This window comes from Telopea speciosissima, chromosome 11, assembly GCF_018873765.1.
Source record: "Telopea speciosissima isolate NSW1024214 ecotype Mountain lineage chromosome 11, Tspe_v1, whole genome shotgun sequence".
NCBI classification, from domain to species: domain Eukaryota; kingdom Viridiplantae; phylum Streptophyta; class Magnoliopsida; order Proteales; family Proteaceae; genus Telopea; species Telopea speciosissima.
Genome location: NC_057926.1, coordinates 31,476,773 through 31,492,655, shown reverse-complemented (window position 1 = coordinate 31,492,655; position 15,883 = coordinate 31,476,773). Strand labels below are relative to the sequence as shown.

The 15,883-nt window shown below is 39.7% G+C and overlaps 1 protein-coding gene across 1 annotated transcript; it reads right to left on the bottom strand.

The window, feature by feature from the left end:
• Window positions 1-1,058: 1,058 nt before the first annotated feature.
• Window positions 1,059-3,290, bottom strand: LOC122644953 (LEAF RUST 10 DISEASE-RESISTANCE LOCUS RECEPTOR-LIKE PROTEIN KINASE-like 2.4). The gene is made up of 3 exons (XM_043838313.1): window positions 3,183-3,290; window positions 2,536-2,641; window positions 1,059-2,185 (listed from the first exon to the last, which is right to left on the bottom strand). Exons 1-3 carry the CDS (start codon window positions 3,288-3,290, stop codon window positions 1,059-1,061), a joined length of 1,341 nt encoding a protein of 446 aa, XP_043694248.1.
• Between the last annotated feature and the right edge of the window lie 12,593 nt (window positions 3,291-15,883).

The following is a 15,883-nucleotide window of genomic DNA, read 5'->3' as shown; positions in this document are numbered from 1 at the left end:
ATGTAATATGTGTTATCATTAGAGAATCGATGCTATATAATTTTACATAATTTAATTTAATTTCGCTTCGGCTAATTCTGTGATTGGAACGATTTATTCCAATTTGTTACGTTCCTTTCTATTATCAATATGTGATGACAAGGTGGACTGTGGCTTGAGACACTATATCTGCGATCCTGGTAGGTGTTGGGATGACACGTGTTATCCCAGTCATCCCGCTAAGTGGCAAAATATCTTACATCAGGATAGGGGCGTGACATATACCTTCCTCTATTGGCAATCTCACTCTTTTATATGAACTCCATTTAGATGAAAACAACTTGAATGAAAGCATTCCTTCCAGCATTGGATATTGTCAGAAGTTATTGTACTTATCCCTTGGTAATAATAGCCTCCAAGGTCGTTTCTTACTTCCTCCTAATCAATATCTCTCGACTTATCTTCTAATTCTCTGGTCGGTTCCCGACCAATAGAAATCAGTACCTTGAAGAGTCTTTCTATAATAGATATCTCCAAAAACAGATTGTTTAGAGAAATCCTCTCCTCCATCAACGATTGTAATAGTTTGGCCAACTTTATATGGGGGGTTAATTTCTTTGAAAGAACCATTCCTTCATCTTTGACACTTTTGAGAGGGCTTCAAGATTTATATCTCTCACTCAACAAATTATCAGGGAAAATCCCAAAAGACCTGGAGAATCTTGTAGCATTGCAAACTTTGACTTTATCCTTCAATAATCTCGAGGGGGAAGTACCAACACAAGGGATCTTTGGAAATGCAAGTGCAATTTTTATGAATGGAAATGATAAGCTTTGTGGGGGTATTGCAGAGTTACAACTGCCTACATGCACAAACCAGGGTTCTATGAAATCAAAAAAGGCCAATCTTTTTTTTTTTATAAATTTTTATTATTATTAAAAATGAGACAAACAAGCCTAAAGACAAACTAAAGGCAAAGAAAGCTAAAGCTTAAAAAGGGGACTCAGTCCTAAAACATATTGGCTAGGGCAACAAGCCACTCACTCACTCAAGAAATTAATATACATAATAAAAACAATTAAGAAATTGATGTGGTAAAAGAATCAGCTAGTTGTTGTCTTGGAGGAGATGATAAGTAAGGCTTGGGAGGAATTGGCAAAGATTCAAGGTTTCCTTCTAACATATCCACCACTTTGCTGATTGGTGGTCGATTTATTGGATCCATCTGTATGCACCATAAACCCACTAAAACCATCTTCTTGGCTATTACTTCATCCTCTTCCTTTATAACCATGTCTAACTGTAAGTGTTCACCTTCTCCAATATGCTTATATATCCAATGTGGAAAATAAATCTCACTAGTGTGATCAACTCCTACATCGATATTCCTTCGTCCTCCAACCATTTCTAGTACCATCATTCCATAGCTATAGACATCTGACTTGTGTGAAACCCCTCCAAAGTTTCGAGAGAATACTTCGGGTGCAATATATCCTATAGTCCCTCTAGCATCTGCCATAGAAATGATACTATCCTTTCTAGGGCATAGTTTAGCAAGACCAAAGTCAGATATCTTTGGACAAAAGTCTTCATCCAAAAGAATATTATGAGGTTTTATGTCAAAATGCAAAATTCGAGTATTACAACCACGATGTAAATATTCTAATCCTTGAGCAATGCCAACTGCAATTTGAAGTAGTTTGTCCCAACCAAGGTGAGGGTATGTTTTCATTGATCTCTTGGTGTGGATGAACTTCTCAAGAGATCCATTGGACATGAACTCATAGATAAGTGCTCTTTTGGATCCATCAAAACAAAAACCCAATAAAGTGACAATATGAACATGGGAAGTCTTACTAATGCTTGCAACTTCATTTATAAAGTCTTCTCCATTATGACCTTTAGAGGCATTTAGGACTTTCACTGCAACCAAACGACCATCTGGTAGCTTCCCTTTGAATACTCCACCGAAACCACCTTGACCCAATTTTTCTTGAAACAAATTTGTTATTTTCTTGACATCTGAATAACTATATCTTTTGGGGGCCAGGGATCCGTAATTTCTTAGAAAATCCTCAAGGTTGTGAATTTCTTTTGTTTTTTTCTTCCAAAATGGTAACAATCCATTTGGTGATGATTTCCTTCTCAAGTAGTACACAAGAATTGCCACTAATGTAACCACGAACATAAAGCTTGAGACAACAGCTGTAAGGCACAAAAGAAAAACAAAATTGTAATCAAAATCATATACAATGATGAGACAATATATATACACATCATAAAAGTGCAAATCCATTCCTGCAAAGAGACTAAGCATTCAACAGTTTCACAATTGGCTCCAACAGGTTTTGAAGCAAATTAGAAAAAGGAAAAATAAAAGTAATTGTATAAGGTGCAAATGGTGTATGAAATAAACCTTATTCTAGTCTGAACAATCCATTATTCTTGTTCTTTTTCTTTTCTAAATACGGAAGAACTTAATAATTCTTAGAGCTATAAAAACAAGTTCAACCATTAAATTTAAAAAATAAAAATGCAGATCAAGTATTAATTACCTATTGCAAGCTGACTTTTCGGATTTAGAGTACTCCCTGCCACAAAATCATGAGAAACAAAACAGAATTTTAGTCTGATAATAACATCATAAAAGCGGACTTCTTTCTAAAAATCTGAATCTCATCAGAGATCAAAAAAAGGAAAAAGAAAAGGAAAATATGAGAAATGTGTCCTGAAAATTTTTTCTAAAGTTTTAATCGCAAATGTCGTATAAATAATTTCACCACTACTGTATCAACAACTGGACAGATTAATAGTAGAAGAATTGTGGCCAGATTCTACTCATATTGGCTGGCTTTTCATTTATTTGTAAATAACGAAGTCCTAATTAACAAGAGATGCAGAATAAGAAAAGGTGAATTTGGATCGTTTATTGTCGAGCTGTTCGGCAGGACCATGCTACCAAGACACAGGGCTGTGCGCAATTCCTAATTAAATAACAAAAGCAGCAGAACAAGAAACGGTAGTCTAGAAAAGGTAGTCTATGTACTTCACTACCCCCACTTTGATCAACAATAAGCGTGCCAGAACTCGATCTTCATGGGACGTCTCCGCTCCAGATTTAACCCCAACTTTGATCAACAGTCCCACTCACCTTAAGTATTGCAATGTTTTATCCAACAAAAAAAAAAAATCATTGACTTACCCGCAGCAGAAACAGCAGGGCATATTTAGCGACTGGGTTCATTGGGGCAAAAGCACCAGAACTCTTTATTTTGAAATCCACAGTTGCCACCGCTTGCTTTGCATTCATTGCAATTATCACTTTCAGTCCATTTCAGCAGAAACCCTCTCCTTAACAACTCCGAGTAGCTCTTCCCTTGTAAAGAATGCACAAAACTCGTACCATTCTTGTCTACGGGCGCACTCACTGTAGAGTTGCATGTCTGATTGAAAAAATATGTATTGTACAGCAAATCCAAATGGTGCTCGAATACGGCGAACGAGTGATACCCAGTCTCCTTACTCGAACAAGTGACTGGGAAAGAATACGGGAAGGAAATCGATCTTGTGCAATTATAGAAGAAGATGAGATTGACGGATCTAGGGTGGACGCTGAAAGGAGTGCCATCGAGGGTAAGATTATGCAGGGGAACGTGGCAATCGTCCTTCAATGCCTGCGCGTTGACCACACGAAGAGAGTTTTTAGCGTAGAAGATGTCTCTGATTTGGTATGGCTGGGCGTCGCCGGAAGTCATGATGCCTGGTTTGTGGCCAAAGCAGCTTAACTCGTAACCATAGCGGCCGCAGTAGTATTTTTGGGTGAGAGGCTTCCAGAACGGGTAACTTATATTCGGTTCGGTACCGCAGTTCCAAGGCTGGCAAGCTTCGAATTGTGGGTCCACTGATTTGGTTTCTACGGAGGTGATAAGGAGGAGAAGGAGAAGTATGGTGTTGATCAATACATGAAAGGGGTCCCTGAACGAGTAACTCATCTTGGAGTCCCTGAAAGAAATGATAGGATAGAGAGAGGAACCGAGCGGGCTGGGAGAGTGTAAATACAGAGGAAGTGAGAGAGGGAGATGATTGAGGAGGATGAGAGGAGGAATATATAATTAAGAAAAGAAAAAATGTTTCTTGGGCCCGGGGCAATTTGGATCCTCCAATGCTGAGCTGCGTAGTAAGATTATGCTGCCAAGACACAGTTAGGTGGTGAATGACTGCCTTACCTTTGCTCAGGCAAGGCGCTCAGGCAGGGTAAGGCGGTCATTCCCTGCCTTGTGTCTTAACAGTACCCCTACCGGGCAGCTCGGCAATAGAAGATTTGGGGATGGGGGTGGGGGTCCGTCCCATCTTCCGGTGGGGGTTCTCTTTAGGTCCTTTTGTATGGGCCATTGAATCACACTCCCCACAGGGAATTCTTTCCCTAAATGAAAAGTAGTAGAAAAAGGAGGCCAATATATCAAAGCTTTAAAGGAGCCATCTTTCTTGGAGAATTATTTGTCCGTGGGACCATCCTTCAATTGAAAATCATCTTTTTATGTAAATAATGTCGGATTTCTTTCCTCTAAGGTTCCCTCACTCATACGGTTGTGAGGTTCCCTTTAGGGATGTTCGACACGTGTCAGAGAGAAATCCAACGGCACAATGGTGATTCCCAAACAATGAGTGATTCCCTCTCTCTCTCTCTCCTCTCTCCATTCTTTCCTCAAAACTACTCTCTTCTCTCTCCTCTCTCCTCTCTCCTCTCTCCACTCTATCCTCAAAACCACTCTCGTCTCTCTCCTCTCTCCGCATTTTGAGGAGAGAGTGGAGAGAGAGAGAGTCACTCTCTCATTGGGAACCACCATCTTCAAAAGCCAGCCGTTGGATTTTTCTATAACACATGTCGAATATCCGTAAAGAGAACCTTACAACCGTATGGGTGAGGGAACCTTAGAGGAAAAAATTATGGGTCCTCCAAGTCCAACTCAGAGTGGTAATATCATGTGAGGAGTGTACTTAGGGATGTAAACGGATCCGATTCAACTCGGATAGAGCTATTCTGCATCCACATCCGATTAGCTTTTGAACGGATTCAGATAATGCTAAACGGATATGGACATGGATACGGATCGAATATTTTATCAATTTACATATAAATATAGTTTTTTAGACAACTATAGCTTATTCGTATCCGCATCCATTTAGCTTTTGGATGAATTCGGATAGTGCTAAACGAATACGAATACGAAAACAGATTTCACCTATTCATTTACATTCCTAAGTATACTCAGATAGTCTTGACGATAGTTACAATAATATATGATTCGTATGTGAGTTATATATGAGGAAATCTATATTGTATGTACATAGGGGTGTAAACGAATAGTCAAAATCCGTTTCCCTATCTGTTTAGCACTATCTGAATCCGTCCGAAAGCTAAACGGATGCAGATACGGATAGGCTATAACTATCCGAAAAGCTATATTTACAGGTAAACGGATAAAATATTCGATCCGTATCCATGTCAGTATCCGTTTAGCACTATTCGAATCCGTCCGATAGCTAATTAGATGTAGATGCGGATATAGCACTATCCGAGCCGAATCCAATCCGTTTATAGGCCTATATGTACACCCATCTAATATGGTATTTGTTCGACTCAAGGGGTGCTGGGATCATCCAGTGAGGCCTCTCCAGATTAAATTGCTCAAATTATTCCGAGCACTTTCCTCTTTGGTTTTCCATACATCGATCAGACCCATCCACACCAAGTCACCAACCTGTACGTGAACTTCAAACACTCAGCGCAAAGGAGAAGATTACGTGTATTGTAGAATAAAAAAAGAAGGAAAAATTTCACGGACACCCCCTAAAAGTATCCAATATCTCATAAACTTATCAAACTTGGTCAAAATAGCAACCTTCCCTTTGACGTTAAGTAGGGTGACCACCCAAGAATTTCGATTTTACCCTCTTAGTATCAACTGAAATAGAAAATATCGATTTTACCTCTTAGTAATTTTTAGGGTTTACCCTCTCTTCTTCGGTTCTTCCTTTGCAAACTGAAACCTCTCTCTTCTTCCTCTATCGAACCTAAAACCTATCTTCTTCGTCTTGCTTTGTGCGTAGCAGAAATCAAATTTTTTCTTCACTCACCCAAACTAAGCTTCTTCCTCTCACTTTATGCGTAGCAGAAGTCGGAGGTGGGAAAAAAAATACAAATCCACATTTGGGAACGATTTGAGTAGCAGGGCTCCAAACTCTTCTTGGTTCAAGCATTTGGGAAACGACAAACTCGCTCTCTCTTTGTTTGTGTGTGTATAAATGTGAAATTTTGTGGTGATGCATGAGGCACTGGCAACAGTTTCTCAAGTGAAATTTTGTTGAAGTCTCACCGAATTGATAGAGAATCGATCCAACCATTATCGCTTAAAATAGAATGTTAGGTAGGCTCAACCATTGGCCACAGTTTGTCAAGTCTGTTTGTTTATTTGAAAGCAGAAGAAGAAGAATTAAAATGTTAGGTAGGCTTGGTCAAGGCTGGCGGTGGCGGCAACGTTGGCTCTCATATCCCAATTAGAATTTCCCAAAAATTAATTGGCAACTCTGTTTGATTTCCTCCCCCAAAACTCTCCCTTTTCTTTTCTTTTCTGGTAATTCTCAATTTCCATTAATGGAGATGCTTCAGCCTTTGAAGCCTCCTTGGGAGTTTCAGCAAAAAAACAGAATCTTCTCTCCCTTTCTTTTTTTGGGTAATTTTCAATTGTCGTTGATGGGTGCTTCAGATTTTGATGCCTCTTTGAGAGTTTCAGCAAAAATCCAGAATCTTCTCTCCCTGTTCTTTTTTTTATTGTGTGTAATTTTCAATTCTCATTGATGGGTGCTACCGATTTTGATGCTTCCTCGAGAGTTTCAGCAAAAACCCAAAAATCTTCTCCCTATTCTTTTTTTTGGTTTTCGGGTAATTTTCAATTTTCATTGATGCGTACTTCAGCCTTTGAGGCCTCCTTCAGAGTTTCAGCAAACCCAGAATCTTCTCTCCCTTTCTTTTTTAGGATAATTTTCAATTCTCATTATGGGTGCTTCAGCCTTTAAGGCCTCTGTCAGAGTTTTAGCAAACCCAAAATCTTCTCTCCCTTTCTTTGTTTGAGTTTCAGAAAACAATGGGCAAGTTACATCTACAATAGCATTAGAAATTAAAAATCAATACCAGAAAGGGGGGGAAAAAACACTCCAATATCTGAATCTAGTAACCAGTGATTCTATTCATGCTTCCCTTAACATCAAAATCACACAAATGGAATATAGAGGAATGAATCCTCAGAAATTTATTGTAACAGAATTCCTATCTATTCAATGTAATAGAACTGAGTTCCTATAACTGGCCCATGGGGTTCTTCCTCATAGTTTTGTGGGTATTTATACGTAGAAAAAAATAATGAAATAAAGTGGGATAAAACAAAGATTTGAGGAATGAAATGCTAGTTATTCAAGTTGTTGGTTCCTTTGCTTGGTCCAGAAGGAGTGACAGTACCCTTGGGAAGAAGATTGAGCACCAATGGACGACCACCATATCTTCCCACCACCTTCTGAGGCGGCGCAACCACTTTTGTCACCGGATAATTCTTGCCGGATTCAATCTGATCACCGAAGAAGAGAAGTTTCACTGGTTCTATAGAAGAAGATAGGTTTCAGGTTCGCTAGAGGAAGAAGAGAGTTGGGTAAAGGGAAAGGGTAATTTCGTTATTTAAAAAGAGTTAACAACACTTAACTGCAGGGACTAACGGAGTGGACTAAGTTGAAATAAATTTATAAAAATAAGGGGTGTCTGTGATATTTTGATCAATTTTGATAAGTTTGTGAGATATTGAATACTTTTAGGGGGTGTCTGAAATTTTCCTTATGAATGTTTATACTTTGAAGGATCTAGATCCTCTATTGCAAAGCTGTCCGACAGGACCGTGCTGTCCAAACACGGTGTTTGTGCAATGTCCACCTTACCTCTGTTCAAATGCCTTATCTAAATGGGGGTAAGGCGATCTTTGTGCGCAGCATCGCGTTTGGACAACACGATCCTACCGAGCAGCTCGATAGTAGAGGATCTGGATCCTTGAACGTTTGAAGTTTTCTTCAGATTTTATGCCAATAAATAATCAAATGGACGATGGCCATGGTATAAATGGGTAATATCCATATGAGCGGGCCCCCCTGCTGGTCCTTTTTTTCCTCATTGGTGCGGGCAAAAGCAAAGGAGAATTGAAAAGGTGATCTTGCTTTTTGTGATTAAATAGATTCTTGTGTCATGATAAATACCAATTTGAGAATGGTAATAGAAAAGAGATTCCGTCTCCATCACTTTCACTGTGGGTAAACGAAGACCGCGGGTCTTCCGAGTCTTCGTTTAAATTTAATATCTAGGATTATATTTGGTTGGTACAGAAATTTTTTTTTTGAGTAAAAGACGAAAATTAAAAGGAAAGGAAGTGACAATATTTAAACGTAGAAAAAAAACTTTTGTAATCAGTGTATATAAACTACCTAAATTTCTTGTCATATTTAGTAATGATACATTTTATATCTCTTGCTACATTTTTATCTCTCTAAATTTCAACAGATGGTGTGATTTGTATTGTGAAACTATCGTAATAATTATTGAGGTTAGTTTCCTGGACCCATCCCAGCCCGGTTGCAACTTGAACCCCTTACTTGAAAAGGTATCGCAATAACCTTTGGCATGAAATTTCTACCAAAAAAAAAAAACCCTCTCAAACCAAGACTCGAAATTTTCAAGCAGGCTTTGTGTTGCGTATGGAAACCTCTGATGCTCGATTTGCCCACGGATGAGCCTGTAAAAATCGAGTAGTGAGCACAAGAGAGCCGGTGTGGCTCCGGCCAAAGACTCTCCGGCGCTCAAGTTAGATCTCCAGTGCAATAGCGTAACAGCTAGTAAAAAGTGAGATGAGCGTTATAGCTCCATACCTGGGTATTTATAGGATGAGGTGAGGCGGTTGGGAGAGTCGTTGTATGGTAGGAGTTCTTCTTTTGGAAGGCTCTCTCGTGTAGAGCGAAGTGGAGAGTCATTTTCGGGGTCGAACTCTCGTTAAGGTAAGAGTCCTAATGGGAGTGTGATTAGGTATCGAGATGGGATCGTGGCTCGATCCTTATCCCGTGATACTCGGGTGGTGCTGACGTGACACTGCGATCCCCGGTGGGACGTTATGGTAGCTTCTATGGAGGAGGGCTCGGCCTCGGAGGTTGGCCTCAGAGTTCGGCCTTGGCCTTGGCCAAGGCTGACTTGTGTGGGCTCGGCCGTAGCAGGGGGGTTCAAACCTCGGCCGACCTGCATAGACTCCGTCCCAGAGGTCGGTGACCGTAGAGCTCAGCGGCGACGGGGAGGCTTCTTTGCTTGGCCTGGTGTTGTCATCGCGCCGCGCACTTGGTGCTCGGTGGAGTCCTCGGTGGGGCGCGCTCTCGGCCGGGTGTTCGGGCCACGAGGGGTGGAGGACCAAACCTGGTGGTGACCAGGTCAGCCCAGCTCGGTTCGGTTCATGAGCTCTTCTCGGCTCGGCCACGTGACGGCCTCTGGTTGGTGAGGTGGTTTTATGCCTTATCACTTTGGATGGGTACAGGTATGGGTGTCAATCGATGCGGTTCTGGTTATTGGGTGTGGTTTACATTTTGCTAAGATGAAATCAAAATCGAACCAAATAGGAATCAGTCAAAATCAGAATCGTTTTACATACGGTTCGGTTTTACCAGTTTCTATTTGGTTTTCATTATCCGATTCACAACCGGTTTACATGCGGTTTGTGTAGTGTCGATTTTGTAAAATAGTAATGAAGACAACTTCGATTTTCAAGGCCTTTATATTCTCGTATTTTCACATTATTTCCAAGTCTCCCTCATTCCTCATATTTCTCATGCCTATGTGATAAAAAAAAAACAAACTTCACATCTTCACCCATCCTTCTTTTCTTTTTATATTGTTTGGTTTTTTCATTTTTTTTTCTTTTCCACTCTCACGTGATAAACAAACTATTTCTTCTATTAAAAAGTAGGGTTTTGTTAATCCATTTGAACATCATCTATCATTTTCAATTCATACTTGAACAAATATAATATATAGTTAACCCACGACATTTTACTTATTTTATGTTTCAAGTATGATGTAGTAATTATGTTTATTAAATTAATGATTATGTTATTAATTAATCCAATTGATGCATGGGCTAGTATTCAAGTAAAAGATACAGGTTTCTATTCGGTTTTTCTGGTTTCTTATTCGGTTTAGAACCACGGTTTTGTGATGCAAATCAAAATCGAACTAGGAAGAGAACCTATAAAATCAAAACTGGATCATTTTTCTACGGTGCGGATTGGTTCAATTATAACGGTCAATTTTGGACCCGATATTCGGTTCCGGTTCCATTCTGACACCCTTAGGTACAAGTAAGGGTGTCAATGAGTAACCAGTAACCAAGTACCAAATCTGGATCTGGATTGAATACTCGATTTCAATCCAGACCGAATTTAATATGGTTAAGTCTTGGATCTGAAAATGTCTTTATAATTGGGTTCGAGTCGAATCCAGATCTACCCACCAATCCGACGGATCTATTCGGATCCGGACCGAGTACCCATCTTACAAATTAACATAAAATCCTAATATTTATTAGATTTAAAAGACTCTAATTGACAGTTACATGTAGGGGTGTCAATATCCAACCCGAACCGATGAAATCGACCCGAACCAGCCCGAACGAGCCCGGACCACACCGAACCGAACTCTTAATGGTTCGGGTTCGGTTTGTGGATCCAGAGAGGCAAACAGTTTGGTTTGGTTTGGGCTAGCCCGACGGTGCACCGGTAGCCCGAACCCAAACCGAACCGACCTAACCCGATAAATAAGTAAATCAATAAATGCCTAATGCCCCATTGCCCCCTAAATGTGTTGTGATAGTTTCTCACTTTATCTCATATCCTTTGTTAGTGATTACCCAACCAATTGTATCCATAGGCCATAGGACATAGGATACAAAGATGCATTGTATTTGAAATATTTTATGTACTTAAAAGAGAAAGAGAAGAAAAATTAACACTAACCGGACCTTACTAGTTATATAAAACCGGTACCAAACCGATATCAATCCGTTATCATAAATTGAAACCGACACGAAACCAAACCGCACCGAAACCGAAACCGCACCAAAACCGAACATTTCTTAATGGTTTGGTTTCGGTTTCTATAAAAGTCACACCGAAACCGAAAAGCCCGAACCGAAACCGGCCCATTGACACCCCTAGTTATATGGTTAACTTAACCTTTCAATTAAAATATTCAATCAATATTTATTTTACTTAAGCAAGTCATACATTTTGATCTCAAACTTTTGCTTTGCTTTGTCATGTGAATATCAGAACCGAATGGCATAACCGAATTTAAATTGGATATAGTAACCGGATGTAATAATCAGATCACAACCGAATATAAGAACTGGATTGTAACCAGATCCGAACCGAACCGAACCATCCCATCCAGGAATGGATAGAATATTTAATTCTAGAACCATTCCGGGACTTGGATAGGATCTGGATCCCACTGCCACCGCTTGAAACCGAACCGAATCCAAACCAAATACCCGGTTCAATACCCAATTGACACCCTTAGGTACAGGCTGTTCGGGCCAAACTTGCTTCCTTATATATAATTGATTCCGACTCTAAAGTCCTTATATATAATTGATTCAGGCTGTTGCAGTTCTTTGAAGGTAGAAAATAAGGTGACATTTATATAGCAAACTCTCTCATTTGAAAAATAGGATCTGCGAGGATTAAGGGTGTCAAAATGAAACCGAAATCGATTGTCGGAATCAGAACCGACAGTTTACGATCAAATCGACCTCACCATTTAAAAACAACGTGATTCTGATTTCATAGGTTCTATTACCGGTTCGGTATGATTCAAAAGTGGAAAACCGTCGGTTAACCGAATAGAAACCGACATTAGGAATATTCTTATTTGTTTAAGAATGGGGTTAAGAACTATAAAATATTAGGACTCCTTATTGAGATTTTTTTGAATTTCAGTTTGAAAGCCAAATTCATAAAGGGACGAAAGATATTAGTACGAGCATGACTTAGTGGACTTTGTTAATGAATCGAGTGGGGTATGGATTGGTGATGTCCTCATGTTGGTTTTCCTTACGGTACTTTGCGGCCTTGAGTAATCACTTACAATCATCATTGCAACTAGGATGTCTAAGTGAACTTTGCCTAGAGTTAGATGTGTATGAAACAATACAATTCTCCCACTTAACAAGTATATGGAAAATAAAATTAAAGGGTACAAAGGAGAAACTGGTATTACACACCGCATGTAAACCAAATAACAAAAATCGGATAGAAACCGCACCACATATAAAACGATTATGATTTTGGGTGATTCTTATCCGGTGCGGTTTTGATTTCTACCATGCAAAATGTGTACCGAATTGATACCGTACCATATAATCAAAACCGCACCGTTTGACACCCTTAGCGAGGATCACTATATCGTCTAACTATATCAGCAAGGGAGAGTTGGTTGACTCTTCCAGTAGTAGCATTGCACTTTACTCCCCCCCAAGAATAGCAATCACTACTACTACTATTACTGTTGGACAAGTGTGTGTCCAACAAACCCGGGTCACCGTTGTATTGAACTTTTATACATTTTAGTTTAATATTATCATATGCGATATAAACTCTTTGAGCATTATGTGTCCATAAGTTTTATTTAAAATGGTAGTCACGACTAGGGTTTGGGCTGGGCACCCTTATCATATGGTCGTCGCATTGGGTATGCCTAGACCTGTCATGTCAGGGTACGAATACGAGTACTCACATGTTTGATGTGTACATTGATGAAGAGCCTACTTTGTCGATTCCCTCATGTATTACTACCAGATGTAGGAAGGGATAGACATGTGTCACTGACACCGTATACCTGAGGGAACCCTATCACTGTAAAGTGTGATCGCATTTTTTTGTTCATCAATGACTGAGACTCAAGCGAGTCAAAGCCGATGTTCTGGGAATGCGTGAACACTTTGTGAGTGAAGGAGTTATCCAATATGGTCACCACTGCCCAATTGGGGAACACCAAGATTGAGATTGTCTGTGTATGGTCGGATCGGAATCTGGATCCAGTGCCGTTTTGAAAATGGTTTTGCAAAAATCTATTTTACATAAAATGATAGAATATATATGATTATTTGAACAAAGTGTTTTATCGAGTTTTGCGAGACCCGATCAGATGCACAGATGCTCTTATATGGACATGTACTATGGATTGGGGTTTGGCAGTACATGTGTACATGCCCTAGATTCCATAATGATGGTGTTGATTAGTGGGGGGTTTGCATATGATAATTTGTTATCATACAGGGAGTTATTTGGAATTTGCTATTTTCATTGGTTTTTTATTTAATTAATGGATATGGTGCTAATTATAATTATTTATAATTATTAAATAAAATAACTAATTAATACTTTCCCTATTAGATTCTGCTTCTTTCCCTTTTAGAAGCACTTTGAGTTTAAATAGAACTATCAAACAAAGAGAGAGAGAGAGAGACAGACTCTCACTGGCATTAATTCTAATCCATTCAAGGTTTTTAGAAAACCCTAGGCGTATTTATAGGGGACCAAAAATGCAGAGAGTGGCACTGATCTACGTTTTTAGCCTGGCCTCCTTTCCTACGTTTTGGTTACTCTCTCTCCCTCTTGTGATCTCTCTCCTTCTTCTTCTAGTTTCTCTCATTTGTGTTTGAGAGTTAGGGTTTTAGAAACTCAGATCTGTGTTGAAGAATTTGAGAGCATCTGGGATTGGCTTGAAGAACCTTGGTAGCGCCATTGGAAGTTCAGATCTGTTTACTCAGAGCGCTCACTGGAGGAAGAACCATTAACTATTGGAGGAGCAACACTTGAGGCTCACCAAGTTAACAATTCTTGATTAATTCCTTCAATTATTAATTATTAATATTTATGGGATGCGAAAGAAACTCGAATCAATTTATTTTCGTTGCGCATTCGAGTATGGGATGGATCCCCCTTGCCATGTGATGGATTAGAGATGTTTTTCTCTATCCCTCAAGCGTTCCATAATTGCATGGGACACATGAGTGAAGGAGAAACCCTAACAGGGATGCACCAGGGTTCCCATGGGAAACCATGGGAAACCCTAAAATTATATGGGTCACCCACGGGACACAATGGGCTAACCCAGGGTGTACAATACCCTAATTTTGTAGTATATTAGTTTGCCACGATGAACCATAATGATCTCATGGATCGTAGTTTGACCTACAGTGTGGTATCAGAGCCACCTTTCTCACCCATGAATATTGAATAATTAATGGTTTAATATGATTGTCAAGAGTGGGATGCCAGTTGCACATAGGTGGTTATATTATGGTTGTTGTAACAACCTTCCCATGTGCACATGGGTAGTTACAAGGTTATTAGTGTAACAACCTACCCATGTGATAATGGATTTGGTTTTATTTGTTAATTCCAATCATTAAAACATGTATCCAAATAGATGTGATTATTAATTTTTAATTAAAAAATTTTAATCATGATTGTATGTGAGGGGGGGGGGGGGGAGCGCACGCTGCCAAGGCTCTGCGCATGCCCTCCCCCTTGTTCCTGCCTATGTGGGCTGCTGCCCACGGGCTTTGTGTTAGAAAGGAAACCCAATGGAGAGAATATTCCATATTCACCCAAGATTGGATTTCCCTAGTAATCCATATCTTTCCTATTTAGAGAAAGATTGGTTGGGAGATAATTGAGTCACTTTTAGTAACTCAATATATCTATCCCATGTGAGCTACCATATTGGGATTGTGTGAAGGGCAATTCATATTTATTTATGGGATTGCAAAATCACACATAAGAAGAGAGATACACTCTAGACCCAAAAACGTGGAGGTCTCTCCCCTCCTCCAAAATTCGTTTCTCCTTCCCTCTTCTCTTGGTGTTTGACCATAGAAGAATCAAGGTGTGTGTTCCTTGGTGGCTTGGAGGAGATACAAAGCTTGACCGTGTTAGAAACACAAAGCTTGCGTGGTACGTGGAACGATTGCGAAAGGGCTATCATCGGTTGGAGGTCTTGCACTTGTGAGGCTTAGGTAATAATCGATCCTTGCTTCGTTCTATTTTGAATGGGTAGACGCTGAATTTTGGCACCTTGGAAGTGTGACTCGGCGATGATGATTAAAGCTCGACTGGCTTGCGTGGTGACCAAATGGTAGAAAATTACCAATTTACCTTTACCCCACTTTTTGTAACCAAACTATCCCAAGTAGAGCCCAAATCTCTAGGATAGCCTTGTTTAACCATTTTAAGCCCACATGTGAAATTTCACTCCAATCTGACGCCTTTTTATCAAAATGACTGTCTTACCCCTGGCCTGGTTCTCGGTATCTGGACTGCCCGATTTGGCCCAAAACACTTTGGATGACCTTATTTGATCATATTAAGCTTTCCCGAAAAGTTTCGGCCAAATCGGATAACTTTTATGAAAATGACCATTTTGCCCCTGGCATGGTTCTTGGTACCCAAGCCACCCGATGTGACCTGAAACCATTTGGATAACTTTATTTGGTCATATTGTGCTTACACATAAAATTTCATGTAATTTCGGTATCATTTGGACCTTGATCAGTGTGAAACACCATTTATGTGTTTTCCTCGATATCTGTGCCATTTTTAGGCAAAATCAGGCCATGTCTGCAACACGGATGGAAAGTACTTGTTAAGACCTTCGCGGCGATATGTGGTGCGTCAAAATCGGCCACACGGATTGGAAGATATCAATATGTGAATGTGGGCCTTTAAAATGGAATCTTTAAGAAAGAGAGAAAAATAAAAAAAAAATTG

Excerpts from the sequence above, each read along its gene's own strand:
- LOC122644953 (XM_043838313.1), bottom strand. The coding sequence starts at position 3,290 with ATGAATGCAAAGCAAGCGGTGGCAACTGTGGATTTCAAAATAAAGAGT. Across the intron at positions 2,642-3,182 it reads CCCTGCTGTTTCTGCTGCGG|AAAGAAGTCCGCTTTTATGA; the intron begins GTAAGTCAATGA and ends TCAGATTTTTAG. Across the intron at positions 2,186-2,535 it reads GAAAAGTCAGCTTGCAATAG|CTGTTGTCTCAAGCTTTATG; the intron begins GTAATTAATACT and ends TGTGCCTTACAG.